General features: G+C 46.8%; 1 protein-coding gene across 7 annotated transcripts in view; it reads right to left on the bottom strand.

Moving 5' to 3' along the window:
* ULK1 (unc-51 like autophagy activating kinase 1) overlaps window positions 1–20,263 on the bottom strand; it is a 75,603-nt gene extending 55,340 nt beyond the window's left edge. For 2 of the 7 annotated variants that reach the window (XM_085075734.1, XM_085075731.1), the window contains exons 1-6: window positions 19,713–19,937; window positions 18,238–18,388; window positions 17,361–17,453; window positions 17,224–17,265; window positions 4,422–4,454; window positions 3,599–3,635 (exon numbers count right to left, since the gene is read on the bottom strand). In XM_085075734.1, coding sequence (XP_084931860.1) covers window positions 3,599–3,635; window positions 4,422–4,454; window positions 17,224–17,265; window positions 17,361–17,453; window positions 18,238–18,388; window positions 19,713–19,822 — 466 coding nt within the window. In that variant the 5' untranslated portion in view covers window positions 19,823–19,937. Of the gene's footprint in view, window positions 1–3,598; window positions 3,636–4,421; window positions 4,455–17,223; window positions 17,266–17,360; window positions 17,454–18,237; window positions 18,439–18,578; window positions 19,039–19,712; window positions 19,947–20,117 lie in introns of those variants that run through there. The other 5 variants (XM_085075733.1, XM_085075732.1, XM_085075730.1 and 2 more) reach the window with 5 other exon arrangements.
* Between the last annotated feature and the right edge of the window lie 1,268 nt (window positions 20,264–21,531).

The raw sequence follows: 21,531 nt of genomic DNA, 5'->3' as shown, positions 1-21,531 counted from the left end.
TTGCTACATCCCAAACAGGGAACTTGTAAGTCTGTGCCTGTAAAAAGGGGATAGTCTCATCTTCACCAGAAAACTGCTAGCAAAATACTCATCCTGCATTAAAGTCTGGGCATCCCTGTGCATGTCTGTGGTGAGCAACGCATTCTTGCAAAGGATGCTGTTTCACAAGTCCTACTTTGCCATTACTGAGAAGCAATAATATCCCTGTGTTTATTTTCATGGGCTCCACTTCAGTGATGAGGCACTCTGCTTACTGCCTTGGCCTGCTCAGGTCAGTAGATCAGAGCAAATATTTACTCTGGGTCACTGTGGGACCCACATGCCTTGAGCTCTCAAGGCACAGAAAAAGGATGAAGCCACCCAAGAAGTGCCCTGGTCATTCTGTTCTGAGAAGTTCAACCTGCAAGAGGTAAACTGCAGTAAACTTGTCAGCTGATCAGAGAGTAGATGTACTAGAGTACATCCACTGACGTGATATTACAACACCATTTTGGAAAAGTTATTTAGGAAAAAGAACATCTCCTCTTACCCAGAGGTGTCACAAGTATCTCTAACATGAGCCCAATCCAAGTCACACTGAAGTCTGAGACCAAGCTGACTTGTTTGGGGCTTGGCTTGTACCTACCCCACTTGTACCCATGCAGAGCATGGTCAGGGGCACTGCTGTGACTCTTCTGTGCAAGGCAGAAGACTTATTCCAGATATATCTGTGATGGGACTAGACCTTTCTAAATTACCGGGCTGTAAAGGGAGAAGAGCTACACAGCAGGGCTTCACACCTCTGGTTTGCAAAAGGGTCCCTTGCACCACTTGGGATGGACTAGGAAGATCAAAGCTCCCTGCATATATTGTGGTCAAACCAAGAAATTCTCTGTTATAATATGAAAGCAACAGCTTTAAGAAAGGTCACAAATATGGTTTTATGAAGTGTCCATAACAGCCTGTGCCAATGGCAACTCACTGAATTTAAGAAGGAATTTCAGACCAGCCTGCTCTGACCTCCTGAGTACCTGATGACACAGAATTCCAGTTATTCCTGTACAGATGCTGCTCACTTCTGTATCACTTCCCACAACTCTACTATGCTCAGCAGAGATCTGCCACTCTCAGCTCAACACATGATGGCCTCCAGCAAAAGCAACACCCAGAGATCTCCCAGAAGGGAAATCTGCACTGTACCACTAAAGGACAACACCAACAGTAGCTGTGCTGAGCACAACACACACAGCCTAGGGTTGTGTCACAGGGATGAGGATACCCCACATCATAACCCAGTGGAAACACACAGTGCACTGCAACGTGCACCTGTGCACGTCCTCCAGTCATGGAGACAAGGGGAATTAGAGTGCCTTTGGATTCAACATGGAATTACCATATTGCCTAATGCCTGTAATTAGAGGGCAGAATGGATCTGGAAGCTTACAAGCAACTCATTCAATGAGAACCAGGGGATTTGCATGTGCTGCTTGCTTAAGTGTTACAGGAACTACCAGCACAAATGTCTGAGGAGCCAGTGGGAAAGTAGATGCTGCAATTAAACACCAACACACAATTATCAAAATAACTGAAGCAGCAAAATAACTGCTCAATAGATGAGCCTCCTGAGAACCAGTCAAATACTGAAGAAATCTCAACTTTCCAAAATGAGTTTTCAGTGGAAAATCACTCCTGTCAAAAGCACCCTGGGTGGCTGCAGAAGCTGGAAGAGGAGATACCCCAAAGGAGCTTGTGGTGGAATGGAGAAAGCTGACACTCTTCTCTGGGATCCAGACCTCTGGCAGTGATGGGAGTAACTAAACCTTCTTGCTGTAGTTCCTTACTGACTCTTCCCTCTGGATTGGTGCCTGCTGGGTTCTCTTCACTGGCAACCAGCACACAAGTGGTAAGAGTGAAAATAAAACTAAGCACCAACTTCCCAGTCACAATAATCTCTACAGTTGCCAAATCAAAATAGTTTATTGGTAAAAACAGAGCTAAAGGTTAACTTGCTCAAATGAACTTGGGCAAAGAAGGATCAAGTCTTACACCACCTAACACTCCAACAACCAAACTGGGGTAAAACTGAATTTTATTTGGAAAATATAATTCATCATCACTTTCTCAAACTGGCCACCAACTTCCTGAGTAATTTCAGCTGATAAACAAGGAAGTGAGCTGTATTAACAGTCTAATTGTATGCTTCACTTTTTTCTTGAGGGTTTTATTTTTGGGGGGTGCAGAAGGGACAAGACAATGTACACAATGAAATAGCAGAGACAAAGATTTTCTATAAATCCTTGTTTCTGTAATTTGTTTCTATAATTTGTTTACACACACAGCTTTGTCAATGAGAGTGCACAGCCTTGTGCTTCAAGATGGAGGTTCACTTCATGTGCATCAAAGCTAAAAAATGTAGCTTTCAAAGCCCGTGTCCTGGTAAAACTGAAGTTTCACTATTTTTAAAAAGCATTTCATGTATAAAATTTGCATTTGCATTCAAAAAGAAAAAGAAGGGACCAAATACAAAACCATCCTTCACTGGTGTTCATAAGAGCATTCTGCCACCACCAAAGATGCTCCCTTTAGAGCACAACAATACCCAACAGATGCAAAACACCACCACTTATCTAAGACAAAGCACACTAAACTTGGATTTTAAAAAACAAATGCCTGTCACTTCTATCTCACCCACACTTTAAGCAAACAAAGCACATGAAAGGCAGAATATTCCTTCTTTTTCCTTCAAGTACTAAACCCTTTCTGAAAATTAAAGTCCACAAATATAATTCATTACCCTGTAGGAACAGTGTGACATGGCAGCATCAAGCCCCAAATTATCATTCTAGGGACACCAACACTAGCTGTAGGGCAAATGTAAACTTAGCTTTTAATCCTTCAATTTTTGCCATTTCCAGGCATCACATACCTCAATAAGGAGCCTGAAGTATTATCCAGCTGACTAGCTTTTAATTTGAACAATGTGAACAAACTTTGTTTAACCATGACCCAGAGCCACACATGAAATGAGATTAAAGTTGTCTCTTCACATTTAGTAATCTTCTAGTTAACATGCAAAACAACAAGAAAGCTACTTTAAGGGAAAATACTCAGTCAGGAGAAAAAAAAAAAAAAAAAAAAAGGCTGAGTCTGAGTGCAGGTCAGTATATTGTTAAACATGTTATCCTCCTGGCTGTTCCAGGTACTCAGGTGCAAGGTGATTTTCACCAAGACCAGGGTCCTGTACCTGTGCTGCCCTGAAGGTCACCCTGGGGGATTGTCTGAGTCCCAGCAATACAGCAATACCTTAGGAGTAAACTTAAGGAAAGTGAAATACAGTCTTGGAACCCTGTTTTAATCCCACCCTACAGAACTGCAAGGCTTCAGTATAAATAGCTTCTTGGCAGTCACCAAGAAAAGACAAACCATGTCCCTAGCAGTGTTGAAATATATTTAATCTGTAAGGCCATTGTAACTAAAATATGTAACTACTGACAACAATCACTACTGACCTACATAGAAAGGACTACAAGACCAGCTTCTATTGTCATGGATTCTCAGTTTTCAAATTATTATGAAGGGTGAACCTTAAAAAGAATATTCTCCATACTGTTCTACTTACTGTGAAGGTAGTCTGCCAGGTCACCACCATTACAGTACTGCAAACAGAACAGAAAGCTCAGTTAATACAGGGCAAATCAAATATAAAAAAAACCAGTAAACTTCTGTAGGATGGCAGGCTTATCACAGTATTTAAACATAAATAATCACACATGTCAAAATACATATTCAGAAGTTGGCAGGGGAAGCCCCATTCCTGTGGGTTCCTCTCCTGTCCTATTTCCCCCAAATGTTATGTTGCATGCTGATACACCAGCATTAACCAGCTTTTGTGTACTTCCATGTTCAGGCACATCAGAGAGAAAGGTAAAACCAGAACAAAGCAGAAGGGTCACACCACCAGAAAGCTGGCTGGGGAAAGCCTGGGAGTGGACACAGCTGAAAACTGAAACTCCTCACATCAGTGTTCCACATCATTAAGAAAAGTCAACAAGACCTCTGAGTGAAAACTGCAGAGGAAGAGAACCATGTAGAGGCTTTGCAGGTGAGCTGTGTCCAGCACATTCTCCCTGGGGTGTCTCTGTAACAGACACTCCCCTGTGGCATCCATCTGACCCCTGAGGTTCAGTGTCTGACTGCTTAATCCTGTGCCTGCACGACCTTCTGAAAGCAGGAATATGAAAAATCCCCTGGTTGCTCTCTGCACCCACACTCTCCAAGGCCTGAGCTAAAGATTAGATTAGCAAAGCCTCACAGGTGAGACTGCCAGCAGAAAAGCACCACTTGTGTAACAAGCTTGTCTGCTTAAAATGAGTTAAAAAATTTAAAAAGAGAAAGAGGGAGGGAAAGGAGGTAAAAAAAAAGAAAGAAAAAGACACACTCACCTCCATAACCAAGTAGACAGAGTTTGCCAGTTCCTGGGGAAATAGAAAATGGAAAAAATAAGGGATTTATGCATTGAAATATTTCAGACACTTAATCTGTTCTCTGCCATGAGTCACATTGAAGAAAGGGTGAAAACATTATAGGTTAATTCCTGGAAGACTGCTTACTTTGAAAATGCCAGGTATTTAAGCATGTTATTAGTTTGTGAGTGTGCATCTGTTTAACCAAGCTGATCTCCTGTATTGTGGCTTGGGTCTCCATGTCCTTTCAGGCTCCAGGGATTAACACTGGCATGCAACACAGATGCTGGCACACTGCTATCTTAGAGCCTTAATCATTTCCACATTTAACTTGGCCCTTTATAGCAGCTGTGCCCACATGAGCAGCACTAGGCTGAACAGAAAGATAAGAGCAGCACAACTTCAGGACCTGCAATTCAACCCCTCGGCTGAAAAGTGCCCAACAGACTCACCTTCCATGGGAGGGCAAAAATGAAAGACCTCAGACAAAAAACATCAGTCCTGAAAGCAGTGGCAGAGCAAGAGATTCCATTTCCACAGCTCCAGGGCAGCATGACTTTACTCACAAGCTGTTTAGATACCCACATGCCTGATTCCTCTTCTGACCCAAGCCATTACAAAATCCCCACCATCCACCCTACCAGCTGTTTAGCTCCCAAGCAGTCTCCACTGTCTGCTCTCAGCCCTTCCATCCTGGTCTGCCCACAGGAGTCTGCCTCCTGTCAAGCCTGTACTGAATTCTCTGCCTTTGTCAATGCCTGGAGTCCTTAGCACCTCACTTTCTCTGCCATCCTCTTTTAACCTCACAACGTGAAATCTGGGTTTCCAGATGTTTGCTGAAGGAGGAAGAGAGGAGGAAGCTGAATTACCTGGAACTTGAGAGACTCAGCCACAGCTGCAGGGGTACTGACCACCTTCCCTGGAGGGGCTCAAGTGGTCAGCCACCTGGGCCACCCTCGATTTTACAGCTGTTCTCACTGCCAAGCCCAGCTGAGCTTTTTGGAGTCCCCTTGTTTGTTCAAAAAGCAATTTTCTGTGATACTTCAAGGTGTTTGTTGCACCTCCTTGCATGACAAACACTGCTTTAAACAGGCTTTGTTTTTCAAGCTCTGCATTTGAAAGCAGCACACATTAAGTCATCCAATTTCATACACACTTTGGATGAAGTGGGAAACCAGTCTGTGGTTAAAAGCACCAGCCCAGGGAAGCAGTGCAAGAAGAAAACCCCAAGCATCATCACAAGCTTTGCACATGACAAAGCACTGAGGGAGAATCCTCAGGAGTATTCAAAGCCCACCAGCTCCTGCTGTCCTAAGCAGGAACAGTGGAAAGCCAGGGGTGATGAAAGACACCCAGGACTTTCATTTCTACAGAACTCCAGCCCCAGATGTACCAGAAGATAAGAGATACACCAGAAGTGCAATATAGCTCCTCAGGGAACACACTGCAGGGCAACTGCTGGGCACACAGGAAGTGTCTGAAGTGGTTTTTGCTGCCCAGACCAAGTTCATCACTGCCACAGAAACACTTTTCACAGACACTTCTTGGCTAAATGTGCTGTGATCATTGCAGCTCAGTAACTCTGCACTTTAATATGTACAGTGCCAGGAGGGTTTGGGGAAGCTCAGTATATAATTACCTATAAGGAAAATGAAGAGGAAACAGAGCTTACACAAACCAAGTCCAGAAGAGATTCGTAATAATTTATTAGCCAACAGCTAATTTACACTGTGCAGTTTGGTTGTTTTTGCACTCTCCATTATTTAAAGACTCTGCAAACAAACATCACCATGCAAGTCATTGATTTTTGGCAGCCAGTGTGTGCAGTGACCAGGGTTAAACAAGGACCTGCACAGCCAAAGGAGATACTCTGCTTGACTTTCCCAACAACAACACGACCTTGGTGGTTGGTGGTTTTATCTCCTCACTCTGTGTTGGTGTGGTAAGAGGCCAATGCCTGAAAGGGTTTTAGGAGAGAAACTGATGGCTCCCCAAACCACCAACTGGCAACAGCACCCTCTGAACATTCAACCTCACCGGGCAGAACTGACCTCCCTGCTGCACCCACAGCAGCAGAGGAACATCTAGCAAAGGTATTTTCAAATCACAGATGCCTCTAGCAGGGAGAACAAACTTCCATGTTTGCAGCTTCAGCATTTCAAGACGCACTTGCCAGAAAGAGGTTTGTTGAATTTTGCCAACAGAACGAAACATTTATTTCAAGAAGGGTCCCAGAAACAAGCTCTTGTTTGGAAAAAAGCCAGTAGAGCTTACTGTGGTTAAAATAGATTCAGGTGTCTAAAGAGACTTCTGGTTTCTCAAATAGGCTGATGGACTTCTCTCAAGCCGATTCAGCAGCGGAAACTACTTCCTGTCCATTTTTATGTTTCCACTATATTTATGATTTGTTCATTAGCAAAACAAGGAAACAATACTCAAGCTAAATTTTGCAAGCTACCAGTTTCTCTGAAAACCAAAGCAAAACGCTCAACCCACTGGTTTCCACATCAGTAACAAGAAAAGTATTGGTTTGCTGTATTTCTGCAGAGGCTTATGTTCAAGAAGTGCTACAGATAATTTCCTCTGGACTTCTTATTCACACGTGCCAATTCGTGCAGCCAAGCCTAATCCTGTCACTAAACAAGCTCAATGAGGAGAACAGCACAGACACAACCCCCTAACTTTTCCTGTCATCACAAAGGGCACCAATACCCTGACCATGCCCCACAATAGCAGCAAAATGCCTCTGCCAAAGGCATTAAGCTGATAATTAATCAGTCTGGATCATTGCCTGACTTGTTCTTGCAGCAGAGGCCCCAGCGATGAAGTTACAATTTAATTGAGTGTAAAAATAGGCAACAGCCTCTGCTGTCTACAAATAACACACATCTGCTGATGGAGGACAAAGAAATGAAGAAACCTCATTTAACAGGACACCATAAATCACCCCAAGACTGTGCTCTGTTAAAATTCCTCACTGTGACACTAGGAGACATGGTGTTATGGACATTAAGACCCAACAGTCCTGTCTCCCTTTAAATTTTCTCTCCACCCATACTGGAAGGTGGCATGATCCTCTTCTTGGAAAGAGTGTGTTTAGGTGTGTCCAAAGGGAAATGTCTGGGTGTACCCACAGTTAGTCATCCTCCTACCACAGCTTAAAAAGTCTGGGAGAGGAATTTTCCTTAGAAAAATCCTCCTCTGCACTCTACCCCTGCACTCAGCCTGCCACCAAGTTTAGAAAGGTGCTCAGGAAGGGAGAAAAGTGGAAATCTGATTACACAACACCCCAAGACTCTCTCAGCACTGCAATGTTCTCACCAGTCTGTGTGAGACCAGCACTGTGGTAGACTCTGGGGTAAAACCAGCAAAAATGACTTCCACCTCACACAAGGCCTCTTTTCTAGAGCACCTGGGGAATGCAGGAGGAACACTAAAGCTGAATGTGGCTCCAGGGTTACACCCATATGCTGAGCACCGTGGGGCTGACAAGGCTCCTGTTGCCTACAGGAGAGGAGCCACATGCACTCAAGTCTCAAGCTAGTTTTGTTACTCCCCTAGAAGTTGCTGGCATCCCTGTGATGGCAAAGGTTCCTGGTTTGTGCCTCTCAGGAGATATCTCCCACAAGCTGCTCAACACCACCTCTCCAACAGCACCCAGAGATGCTGCCAAGCAAAGATAATTTGCTGTACATGGATCTCTCTGAGCAGGGCCAGGACTTAACCAACTGCACCAACACAACAGAAGCATAACATAAAGCTGAGGGTCTGACAGCCAAAGATAGCTCAACACCAACTGAAAGCTAAGCTTTTCCACTTCTTTTTTTCTTTGCTACTTCCCCCCCTCGCTGCAGCAGAACCACTGCACACCAGATCCCTCTGTTTTGCCAGCAGGATCTCATGGAGCCAGTGCCTTTCTGACCTATGGCCTCCAGTCATTGCTTTCTGACAGTGGCACAGGAGTCATGAACAGCTCATAACAAACGCCACTTGGCTTTACAGAAGCAAGACCCAGAGAAGCCCACAAACTTCTGCATTGGCCCTTGACTGCATTCTGCTTACTACTGACCTGCCAGCTTGCTCTAAACTAACAAGGTTTATGGCTGGCCTTGCAGCAGGCAGAATTTTGTAGAACTGGAAGATCTGTGCAGCCAAGGGTCAGCATTGCCCCACTCCAGGCACTACCGTACTTGCCGTAGTCAAACGGATGAGTTGTTTCAGCACAGGTTGTACTTCAGGGCAGATTAAAAACAGCAGGAAAACCATTCTCTGGTACTACAGAGGCTTCAGGAAGGGAGGGAGAGCATTTCCCACCCCCCTGGCAACAGTTCTAAAGTCTGCCTGCGTGACATTAGGAAACTAACAGGACGTCATGTCTGTGGAGCTGCTCTTCGCCAAGGAGCTCATACCAGCACGGCCAGACAGGAGCACTGCTGGTCAGGCAGCTCAGCCTTTCAGTGACCCAAGAAACTTCACCATCCCTTCCACCGGACATGAGCTTGCAGCAGGTTCCTTCAGCCCAGCCCCAGCTGTCCCCTGGGGCAGTGACAGCAGTGGTGTTGGTCACAGCCCCACTGCTGCCCTTGACCAAAGCCCTGAGATCCAATGCTCCTGTGGGATGGCTGATGGCTACAGCACTTGCAGAGAGCCCAGCCAGAAAAGCCTGACTCTCCTTCAGAGGCAGACAGTGCTCTGCAGAGCAGCACACTACAGCAAGGCACAGCTGGAGCCACCACTGAGCCTAACCACAGAAACCAAAGCATGGGATTCACGTCCTAACGGGGTACAGAAACCAAGTGCTGGGTTTCGCAGGTCACACAGCTTCCAGGCAAGACCAAAAACATGCACATCAGAGCAAATGAGGGCTTGTGCTGCTGGAACACTGAGAAGCAATCCCTTCTTACAGCAGTTGTGTTGCTCTGGGGGTAACACTGGACCTCCTACAGCAAGGGTAAGAAAACATAGAAGAAAAAAGTGTAGCAGAATCCTGAGAAGTCTGGACCTTCTGACATGGGGTGGAAGGAAGTAGTTACCCCTTTGCCAACAAGCAGAATAATATCCAGAAGCTTTTTCAAACAAAAGCAAGCTCCTGGACAAACAGCAATGCATTATGTTAATGCTATCAAGAGAGGAAACTTTGACAAAAATAATCAAGATCTGATTTGCTTTCTGTATTTATTCCTCATCTCCTTCCTGTATCACAGCCATACTACATAATGAACATTTAAGGTTGAATTCCCCATTATCTTAAGCTCAGTCACATGTACAGGAATTAAATCCTTGCATACCTTAAAGCTGGATTTTATGAGCCTGCCCAAAATGCAGGAGTAGTGGGGGGAGAGCTGTGGATTGAGGTGGACATTTCAGTTTTAATCACACTCATTGAGATACATTAATTTTATTGAGATATGTGTAAATACAAGCCAAGTGACTCAGTCCCAAAGTTTGATTTTAGTTTGATTAATGTAATCCCACTGATAAAGTTGGGAGTTGCTTGGTTTTTAATGGTATATACCAAACAATCTAATACTCTGCAGGAGCTGGTTTGGGGTTTTTTGGTTTTTTTTTAAGCAACTCTGAAAATTAGAGGTCCAACCTCCCTGGGGTTTTCTATGGCAGCTGCATGAGTGACTGGCCTTTGTAAGTCTTCTCTTCTCCATCCATTTACTTCATACTTCATTTACCAGAATTAAGAAAACAAACACACTTGTTTCCACGCCTTTGTGGTAACAAGGAACATAAAGAAAAAAAGCAAATAAAAACAGTCTTAATTTAAGAAGGGAAAAAATCCAGTTACTGGAAGCCAGAGAAACATAAACTAGAATCTGCAGCATTTAAAAGGCAGAGAAATGAGCACCTTTTAGCATATTTCATATGCTGGCTACAATTGCCAACCAAATGGAAAGAGCATCAAATGCAAATGAAGAGAATCTCCTGATGGCCAGGGTGTGTGCAGGGGGAGGTGACACAGCAGCCAGGGGGACACACAGAGCCCACCCCACAGCCCCTGGGCTGCCTCCCAGCCCTGCCTGGCACCACTCCCTGCAGTCCCTGGGGTCCCCATCACACCAGCAGCTCCCACACCCTGAGCCCCCAATGCACACAGAGCCGGCTGGGAGGCTTCCCCTTCCTGGAGATGTGTAAGATGCTTTGCTAAATAGGATCTCTAATGACTTAAAATTATGCATCTTTCATTCCCCCCACCGGAACCACACTGTCTGGTTGATCCCTACTATGCCAGCTCAGCTGACCTAATTCCTCTGTTATTCTGATGCTAGGAGACAAGCCAGGTGCTCCTGCAGCCAGACGGAACATTATTGCCCTAAGCAACCAGTGATGCACAATTTGATTCATTTCTATCAGCCCCCCTTGAAACAACCTTGCTTAGTAAACAATTGCAGCTCTGACATCCTCGCTTTGCATTCTGACAGCATCTCTATGGTTATGGTGGTATTAAAAGCCTGCACATTATAAAGCAGGAGACAATGCACAATTAAAATGTCTCTTTGCTATACACTAAGCACAGCAGAGGTTCCAAAGCTATCTGTGGGCAGGGCTTGTTCCTGGATTCTGCTGTGAACATTTGTTATTACATTTCTCAGACAGGAAACATTAACATCTGGAGACAAAGATGCTTTCTCTTAAGGCAAGTATGTTTAGGTCTACACCTGAGAAACACTGCCTTGGAAGAGCACATCATTAATGTTCATTTTTCACCAAGTTTGCTATTTGTTACTCCTACACGAATGTAAGTACCAGCAGAAAAAACTCCCGAAACACCACCCAGCCAACTAAACACATACAGAAAAACAAAACCAAACCAAAAAACCTCTCCTTGCCTCTGTAAAGACCACCACCTCTGCTGACCAGCCCTGTGCTTAGCTTCTCATTCCCACTGTATCTCACCTCTGGGACGGAGGGAGTTTGCCCCATGGAACTCCCAGATGTGCTTGGGAGCACATCTGCTCCCAAGGAGCAGCTTCTCTAGGTGTTTTGCCAAAGCAAACCAGAGCCATCCAGCTTGGATTCCATTCCTACCACCACCACCCCTCTGTTTGCTACTGTGCCTGTTGTGCAAAGCTTTTCAGTTGGTATCAACAGGTGGGAAGGCAGGTGGTGCAGGAAAGCGAGAGGAGAAGGGAAGACACAAGAAAGTGGACTGCACTCTCAATTCTCTACTTAAGCTTGAGCTTTTGAGACACACAGGTTTATTGCAGTTTCACAGTTTAGGGGCAAGTTCAGTCCAGCCACAAAATTAAATATTTTAATTGGGCTTTGGTTTGAGCCTGTAAATATCTGAAATAAATTCAAACCGTGTTTTTCCACCTGAATTTAATCCCACTCAGCCACTGATTAGGAGACACCTCTTCCCATCCATCATCCAAATCTTCACCTCCTTGCTTTGCTCACTCCAGCCAAATGCATTCAGTCATCACAAGGATTTACACAGTGGAAATTTTCATGGTGGAAACACTGGTGGAGCTTCAAGAGCAGCAGCACAAACATCAGCTAGCAGAGCTTTGCTATCAAACTGCAAACGCAACAGCCTTCCAGTTTCCGATTACTCCTGGGAAACATTCCTTAATCTGTCATTATAGTCTGAGTAATGCTACCTTCCACAGGAGCTTTGGAGGCCATTAACCACTACGTTGCCAGCTCTTCCATGACACCTTAATCATGTGAGAGGAACACAGGTATGTGCATAGGATGAGTAAAACAGTGATCATAATTTCAGAAATGTGGCAAGACAACTCCCTCTAAAAAAAGCCCGTGACTGAGGTCTATATTTAGTGGTCAACATTTGCTGGATGTTTCTGTGACCTGCACGGTGAGATACTTGGCTGGGGAAGCCAGCATTAAATTGGAGTTCAACACTACAGAACTCTCAACTCTCCACAAACCTGGCCATTCTGGTCCACTGAACTCTCAAGCATTACTCTACAAAACTACTGGCAGAGGGTGGCTGGGTTTTTGTCTTTTCCCCTTCTAGCTCTAAATTAAGCCAGATCCAATCTTCAGTAAGAGTGATTCCCTTCAACAGATGCGAGGATGCTGACGGAGCAGGACAGCAGACACCCCATTCTTGTCTGCAGCACAAACAGAAAGAGGATTGCCTGGCGGTTCAGAGAGCTGCACTTTACACCCACTCACCAGGCAACATGCCAGCTTCACTTGGGGATGGAATTAAAACAGGACTTAAGCAGGCAGCCTGACCTCAGGAGAGCTATCTCCCAGACACAGAGTGCCTCTTTAGTCATTCCAAGTGCCCCAGTGGAGCTCTGGCTCCCGAGACAGGGCATGTAAACAGCAGTGCCTGAGGAGCAGAAGATCCTGCGTGAGGTGGCACGAGAGGTGGCGAGGCATGAGGTGACACTGCAGCAGCACTGATTCATCACCACGCTCACCAGTGCAGGGCTGCAGCAGAGGTGAGTGGGGCTGGAGGGCACACAGAAGGACACTGCTGTCCATGGAGCTCCAGGGGTCCCAGGGGACAGCAGGAGGCACAAACACAAGATGCAGGGTGGCATCTCAAAGGCTCCGTGTCAGGAAAGGGTGATAGGGCAGCCAGCACAGCACAGCATCACAGACCAGCAGCCACAGTCCTATTGATCACAAGGACTTTCTACACAGCAGCAACATAAGGCTGTCATTACCTGGCTCTCAAGACCAGCCCAGGGTGACTGATCACTAAGCTGAGAAGTGTTTGTTCTGCCACCCATGCCTTAATCCATGTGCACGAGAAAAACTGCACTGCAAGGACTCTGTGTTCTTTGTCTCCAGGTGATACAGTCATCGCTGCAGAAATATTTTTGGTGAGTCTGTACCAGATGACTGAGTTAAGCATTTGTCTCAACTCATCCCAAACTGGTGATGAGTTGAGACAAATAAGCCAAATTGTCACCAAACTGTAGAAAGCAGACCCTCAGGTAAAATAGGCTGAGCCAGAAACGTCACAGCCCAGTGCCCTGCGTGATGTTAACAGCTATGCAGATGTAACCAGTCCATCCTACCCATGCAGAAACTGGGCAAAAAAAACCCCAACACAACCACCTTATCTCCACTCAAGCACAGTCACAGCCAGGCTGCTTTAAGAAGCAAGTTCAGCAAGTTCAGCTCCTAAACTAAGAAAAATGTGTCAGTAAAATAATCCTGCTTCCTATTTCGTGCAGGAAAATGCTTTCTAATATCCAAAGCATGACTTATGTCCAGATTTAGCAGATTTTCTGCCCTAGCACCAACACAGCCACATTTGAGATCTTCAGCTCACACCCATTCAGCTGGCACAGAACATCCAGAATCTCCCACTGCCCAAAGATTTTAGCTATGTATGTAGGAACTTCTTCCTAGTGCTGGAAAAAGTTTTCTAGTGCACAGCTCCCAGGATTTGACAAGTTCAAGGATTCCCTTCCTACCACTGAATCCCCTCAGCTAACCAAGTGGTCTCTGATCACAGATTCAATGTTCTGAGACAAAGGAAACCAAAGCAAGCCCCCCACACCAGACCACATGAGCTGTTTCCCTGTCAATGAGTGTGAAGAGTTGAGCTGATCCTTAGAAGTCTTAGAGACCAGTTTTCAAAAAAACCTCATTTCCATACCAAGTCTTCATTTGGCAGGAACCATCATTTGTTGTTACTAATTTCCACCTTAAGGAACAAGGGCCTATTTGGCTGTCTTCAGAGTAAAATACTTCTGGTATCCAGATGTCCCTCTGGACCACTGTACTCCCCTTGACTGCTGCAGACTGGGGTCCCCAGCTCCAGCCCCTCTGCAAGCCAGCTGAGGTGTCAGGTAGTGCTCAGCAGCAACTAACACAACCCACACATGGTGGGATACAGCTTTTACCACCTGCCAAACATCTCCTGTGCCTAGGAAAAACCCCCACCACAGCTCCATACAGACACTAAACAGATAGCACTTTAAGAAATGTGGTACAGTAAGATTTATCCTTTTTTTGAGCAGAGGTTCTTGCATTAGGCTCCTAAACTATTAACAACACCTCTCATTAATATGTGAGCATGTAATAATGGGAATATGCATATTTCATTTTGTGAGCCATTCTCATGTACTGAGGCTGTTCTCAGTACTCCAGCAAGTGGATCTATAAAAGTCCAGTCACTGCACTTTTATGCATTAAACATTCACCAGTATCATTTATTCCTAGCAAGCTTCTTATTTTGTCATTATTTATGAACCAACATCACAAAGATCTGTGAAATGAGAAGGAACACAGCAATTTTCCTGCATTTGAAGCATAAATTAAGGTGCCAGGGTGAGAGCTGCTTGTCAGTACTAAACGTCAGCACTACAAATGTGTTTGTCTGGAGCAAATCTAGAATTATATCAAAAAATCTCATGTTGTGAGAGGCCTGGATAACATGAGTTTTTAACCAGGAAAATGCAAATTAAAGCATCATTGGGTGTAATCACTCGCTTACAGCCACTGTGGTTTTGGTAACCATTTCCGTGTGTGTAAGCAGCACACGAGTAAAAGTTAGAGTCACTGCTGACAGGCAGAGCAGAGGAAGGGAGGACACAAAATGCAATGACAGACAAAGCTACAGGGCAACAATAAGTTTCACAGGAAGTATTTTTTCCCTTTTGCTCTATGTTGTAATACAAGAATAAACCTCTTTAGAAAGCTTACAAGTAAGGATTCAATTAACTGCAAATATATTTTTGAGAGTAAATACAGATGCAGCTATGAATCAAACAATCAAACAACTGAGCTGGTGTCAGGGGAGCAAGGGGAGTAATTAGTAAGGAAAGGCAGGCAGAAGCCAGTCTTCCACAGACCTGCACTTTTACCTTTGCTGATAATTTGCTCTCACACAACTCCTAAGTAGACACAGAGCAAGGCCAAACATTGAGACATATTACACACACAACATATGTGGATTAACTGCATCAGACTGTCTGGCAATAGATCACCTCACACCAGAGGAGAGTCCACACCCAATGCCCCCTAAATAATCTCATTTTGTCTAAGAAATCAAATTACCCAGGTCATACAAGGACTCTATGACCAAGCTGGTAACTAAACATAAATCTGGACATGCCTTAAGCTGTTGACCATTCTCAAGTTCCTGTTTTGTGCCATCTTACCCAGCTTCTTGCTAAAATCTCACAAGACTACACTGCTAAACACGGAATTTAATAAAGCTCACCACAAAAGGAGGAAAACACATTGCTATAATTGTAATAGCAATGAAACTGCTCCTTTTGCAGAAAATGTCTTTGAGCTGCTTCCTACTCAGCAGCAACTTGAAGCAGGAAGAAGAATCTAACACAAGTTTTTGAAGATCTCAATAAGCAAACCCAGCAGCATAAATACTTCATACTGCAAACTATAGATGAAGTGCAGGAGCAGCTGCTCACTCTATCTAGTGAAGTTATTAAATCAATTTAGAAGTTACAGAGAATGAAAAATAAAAACGAAACCATGAGATGCAATACCCCAAGTGGCCTGTGCCCGTAGGAAGCTCTCCCAGCTACTCTGCAGCATTCATCAGCCCAATGGCAGCCACTGCTTTGCCAGATCAGCTCTGCAGGCTGGCTCAGGAGCAGTGCACAGCTATTCAAAGGATATTTCCAAGAAGCAATCCTGCTCCCTGCCAGAGCAGCCTGACATCCCCAACATCCCCTCTCGCCAAAACAACGCCAGGTATTAAACACTCTCCAAGGCACCTCTCCAGAGCCCCCTGGTCCAGCAGGGAGGGACACAGGGGTGACCCAGCACCGGGGGCTGCAGGACACAGGGTGACACAGGGGGACTACAGCCCCCAGCAGGCACTGCAGGCAGGCACTGCTGTACCAGCAGCTGGGAATCACTGACGTGGAAGCCACCGGAGCCAATCCACGGGAGAAGGAGGAATGTCAACAAACACGGCGGCCTGCGGGACATGTGATATCAGCAGCAGGGCAGGACACTGCCGATAAGCCACGCCAGGGCCAGCCGGGGGTCCGGCCAGCCGGCGGTCACACAGCGGTCACTTGCCCTGTGCAGCCCCTTGCCCACCAACACAGCCCTTCCATCCTAGGCTTGGCATCATGCAGCGTTATCTTTTAAAAACCATCACGAACTGCAAAGGAAACTGGCCCCGTTACCCAGAAGGATTTAACTAAATATTCAAGAATTCAAAAAAAAAAAAAAAAAAGTCATTGGATAATTTCCGCTCTGCAGCAGATCGGTTTTAGCCCTTCTAGATTAGATCTTCAGGGCTGACTTTGAAGGAAAAAGCAACTGTGGGAAACCACAGTAATCTAAAAATGTCTGCTGCAATTTTTAACACTTAGTGACGGCCACAAGGACAACAGAAAAAATGCAAATTAAAATCCTTCGGAGCTGGAGACAATCATATGCTATAAACTCATGCTCACACTATTTTTACATGGCCTAGGAAATTTTCTCAGGGAGGGTATCCAGACCAGAGAAAGAAAATAAAAGGTGGGCATGCCAAAAATAACTACTGTTAATTTTATTCCTAACATTTTGAGAACTTAAGAGCTTCCACCACATATTCACCACGTAGTGCATTTCACTGCATACATCCTGGAGCAGAAGCTCCCACCTCCCAGCTGCACACTAGTTAAATGCACACCAGCCAACAACTAATACATGATCTGCTGTGTTTGTTTGTCTTTCCCTAACTTATCAGAAGACTTTCCCCCCCCCAGAATACACATCTGAATACAAACATTTGTTAGAAACCGAAATTTCACAAACTCCATTCAAACCTTTCCCAAATTTAGAATGCTCTGACATAATTGAATGTATTTACCTGGAAGTCATACAAGGCAACAATGTTTTCATGTTTCAATTCCTAGAAAAAGAAAGAAAAAAAAACCGACCATAAGCTAGGAGCAACAAAGGGCATATAGAACAAAGACTGAAGAGAGCAAGTCAGTCTGCCTTTACCTTAAGGATTTTTATTTCCTTGCCCAGCAGAGTCTGTGATTTTGCAAGGTTCTTCTTGTTAATACATTTCACAGCTACTTCCAGCTCAGGCTTCTGAAACAGTGCGTATGCAACAGAAAACAAATGTAAATTTCACCATTCATTCACATTCGGCTAAGCAGCCTCTTAAACCAGATTACAAATACTGCTGAGAGAAGTGTCTTGCAGCACCGGTAAAGGCCTCTCACTTCATATCCTAATGCCTTCCCCCTACTTGTTCAGACTTGCCCTCTCCCGAATTATGCCTGTCAGCCCAAGGAGAAAAGCCCAAGGTTTGGGTTTTTGTTACTCCTTCATACAATGATTATCCTCTTATTTAATCACTAGAAATAAACGCACTGTGGGAACCGTGGCTTATCCCAAGCACTAATGATGGAAAATCCACTGCCGGATTGGTTTCCTTTTATTTACCAGTAAGAGATTTCTCCTCCTCCTGGAAAAATTAAGTGGAGAAGACTTCACAGGCACAAAAAAACGCAAAAAAACCCCAAACAATCTCAACCAAACTAAAGTTCCCTTCACAGACAGTGTGTAGGGATTTTTTCGCCCTTGTTTTGGGGGTGAGGACGGGTTTTGGGTGGATCTATGGGGCCCCAAGGTGAATCCACCTGCCTGGCTCCTGCCGGGACACACAGCCGCTCCCAGAGAAACTCCAAGGAGAACAATAACAAATAACAACAAACACTCCGAGCCCGGGGTGATGCCCAGGCTGCCAACAGCCCCGGGGATGCGGTGACCGGGACGCGCTGCCCCCAGCTCGGCCCAGACCAGGAAATAAATAAATAAATACACAAAAAGCAGAAGGAGAAGGGGGGGAATAACAAGAAGGGATTCTCACCTCTTTGTGCCTGCCTTTGAAGACGACGGCGAAGGCTCCGTGCCCGATCAGGTCCTTCCTGCTGAACTCAAACTTTCCCACCGTCTCCATGGCGCTGCGCCGGGGGGTCCCGGGGGCCGGCGGGCAGGCTGCGGCCGGGACGGCTTCAGAGCTGCAAAGGGACGAGGAGGAGGAGGAGGATGGCGGTGATGAAGGAGCTGCCTTTAAAGAAAATTAAACCTCTCCCAATCCAAACGCGACGGGGGCACCCCTCCGCCACCGCCCCCCCCGGAGCGGTCGGCAGCCGGAGCAGCCCCGCTCCCGCCGGCCGCGGCAGCTCCGCGCCGGGCTGCGCTGCCCACCTCGCCCGCGTCCATGGGCTGCCTCTTCCTGCCGAGCGGCCGGGAGCCGGGCATTGTCAGCGGCCGGGGCGACGCTGGCTCCTCAGCAGCGGGCCTCCCCCATCTCCTCCTCGGGCCGGGCCGGCGCGGCTCCTCGGGCCCCGCTTCAGGCGGGGCTCCCCATGCCGAGCCCCGGCCCCCCCGCCGGCAGGCGCGGCTTCGCCGAGAGTCCACCTTAAGCGCGATCCACCTTAACGTTAGCCCGGTCCGCCTCGCGGCAGCGCTCCACCTTAAGCGCGATCCACCTTAAGGGCCGCCCGCGCCCCGGGCTGTGTGCTCCGGCGGGGCCGGGGTCGGGGTCGGGGTCGGGGTCGGGGTCGGACTGCGGAGCTGCCGCTCGCTCGGCCGGGCCCGGACAAAGCTGTGCGGAGCGGAGCGGGCGCGCCGGGCGGCGCAGGCGCGGTGCGCGGCGGGGGAGGCGGCGGGCGGGCGGGCGGGCAGAGCGGCGGCACAGGCACCTGAGGCGGAGCGGCCCGGCACGGCACATTTAAAGGCGCCGCCTGCCGCCCGCCTGAGTCAGCGCCGCGTCCCGCTGCCCCCGCTGAGGCCGGGCCGGCAGGGCTCCTGATAGCGCCCGCCCGAGCTTTGGGAGGTCACAGGATCATGGGATAGTCTGAGTTAGAAGGGACACACAACGAGCATCCAATGCAGCTCCTGGCCCTGTGCAGCACGGCCCCAAGAATCCCACCTCGTGCCCGAGAGCATTGTCCTAATGGTTCTTGAACTCTCTCACGCTCGGTGCTGTGACCCGTTCAATGGGCAGCCTGCTCCAGTGCCCAGCCACCTTCTAGCAAAGAACTTTTTCCCGGTATCCAAGTTAAACCTGCCCTGACACTGCTCCAGACCATTCTCTCAGGTCCTGTCCTTGGCCACGACAGAATGCCTGCCCCTTCGTGCTCCTTTACAACCCACAAGCTGAAGACCACACTGAGGTTTCCTGTCCATCTCCTCCAAGCTGAACAGACCAAGTGATGTTTCCAACAACTAAACAAATGGGTCTGTTGGGGTGAAGTTCACCCCAGGAGCTGTAAAGTGTCCAGGTGAACCTGGTCCCAGCAGCCCCAGCATCCCTTCCTCTCCCCCAGCATAGCCCACCTCCTCCTCCACGGGCTCTGTCTCTTCTCCACACCTTCCTGTGCTGGGAGAGCACGGCTCCTCCGTGGGGAGCCAGCCAGGCCTCCAGAAGTGCCTGAAGGTGCCTCCATGGAGCTCTCCCCTGACAGAATCTTCACAATGTCCTGCTCCAGAGCTTGGCATGGAATCACTGTTGCGATAAGAAACCTTTCCTGCCCTGAGCCTGGTGTGCGGTTTGGCCATCCCCAGTCTCCTGCCGTGCAGTGACCCACAAGCTCTGCCCTGTGGGTGTGGGCTCACAGGCTATTCCCTCAGTGGCAGGAACCTCTCACAAGTTTACCCCATCCTCTGCTCCAGGCTGCCCAAACCCACCAGCCCCGGTGGCATCCACACCCCTTGCGCACTCCCTTCTGTTTGTACACTTACCACAGCGTCATATTCCAGCTGCAGAGAGAACAACCTGCCTCGTGGGCAGCACCGCTGCTCTCACGCTCAGCCTGAACTCTGTTTTTTTACTCAACAGCGCAGTATCGACCTGTGTATGGCCGTGTGTCAGCACTGCAATTCCAAACACGCACTGCCCGAGTGATGCCAGCGGCTCTGCAGGCATCCAGCACACAGGGTGCTCAGTGTTGTGACGCTGAGTGGCTGCAGTTATCACCATTCTTGGCAGGAGTTAGGCACAAGCAGCACTTCACAGCGTCAGGACATGTTATCTGCACAAAGGCAGTGGCTGACTGATATGATATCTGGCCCGTAGTCTGTTGTCCTTGGTTCCTACATAACTGGTGTTCAGGTACCTTCCTCCACTTAAAATTTTAGTGGGGAAATGACAGTGTGTGCTAAATGCCAATATCCTGGCTGGTAGTAATTGGCATCTCAAATTCCAGCAGTTTTTGTGCTTGTTGGGAGCTGTGAAAGTGACAAGGATATTCTTCAGTGGGAATCTGACAAATGCTTCTGTTGAAGTAGCCCTTAAACCACAACAAGACTTGTGCACTTTTGTAATTTCAGCAGAAATTAATTCTAAAACTGCTTTTTAAAAAGTACAGTATACTTAGCCATTTGTTTTCTTTCTCACTTCTGGGTCATCCACAACATCTACAATTTCAAGCCTTTGTCAATGATCATAAGGGGTTAATTTAAAAACTTACACAGAAACCAATAAAAGTATCAAACATCATCAAACTTCCAAAAAAAAAAAAAAGGTACTTGGCAAATGACACACATGGGAATTAATTTTACCAGTTGTTAAAAGCCACTGTCTCTAATGCAGAAGGTAATAGTTGCAAAAGCTTAAGGCAGGAAGTGAAGAAAATGTTTTGAAACTACTTAGATGATTTCTAGGCAGGCAAAATCTTGTATCTGCCTTGGTTGGAAAGCAGCCAGAGCACTCTGGTTAGCAAGTGCACTCTTGCAAGAACTGTGGTAAAATCTCCAGTGCCCACAGGTGTTTCTGCCTTTCCTTCCCCAGCACAGCAAAGACACACAGTCCTGGTGCTGGGTGAAGGAGGAAGTTGATATGACTTCAGTTAGAGGCCAAAATATCCCAGTGATGAATGTCCTTTGTTCTGTACTGAGTGTGCTTATTTGTTCCTTCACGTGCAGTTGGTTGTGAAAAAAAAAAAATTAAGGTAAGGTAGATTTGATTAAATGGGGGTACTGAGGTAGCTCTCTGCATGCAGCTGTTTACACAGCCAGGTGGCAAAGTCAGCCTCCTCTCTGCTGTCATTTTGGTTTTGTTTAGGCAAATTTGGTTTGTTTTTAAGCAGGCTCACTGGGTAACTTTCTAGAGAGTAAAAGGAGCTTCAAGGAAGAAAGGTCTGTACAAGGATCAGGA

This window comes from Lichenostomus cassidix, chromosome 15 (assembly GCF_008360975.1).
Source record: "Lichenostomus cassidix isolate B80296 chromosome 15, HeHo_3.0, whole genome shotgun sequence".
In the NCBI taxonomy this organism is placed as follows: Eukaryota; Metazoa; Chordata; class Aves; order Passeriformes; family Meliphagidae; genus Lichenostomus; species Lichenostomus cassidix.
Note: the sequence above shows the minus strand (reverse complement) of the source record. Positions and strands in the feature narration are given on the sequence as shown.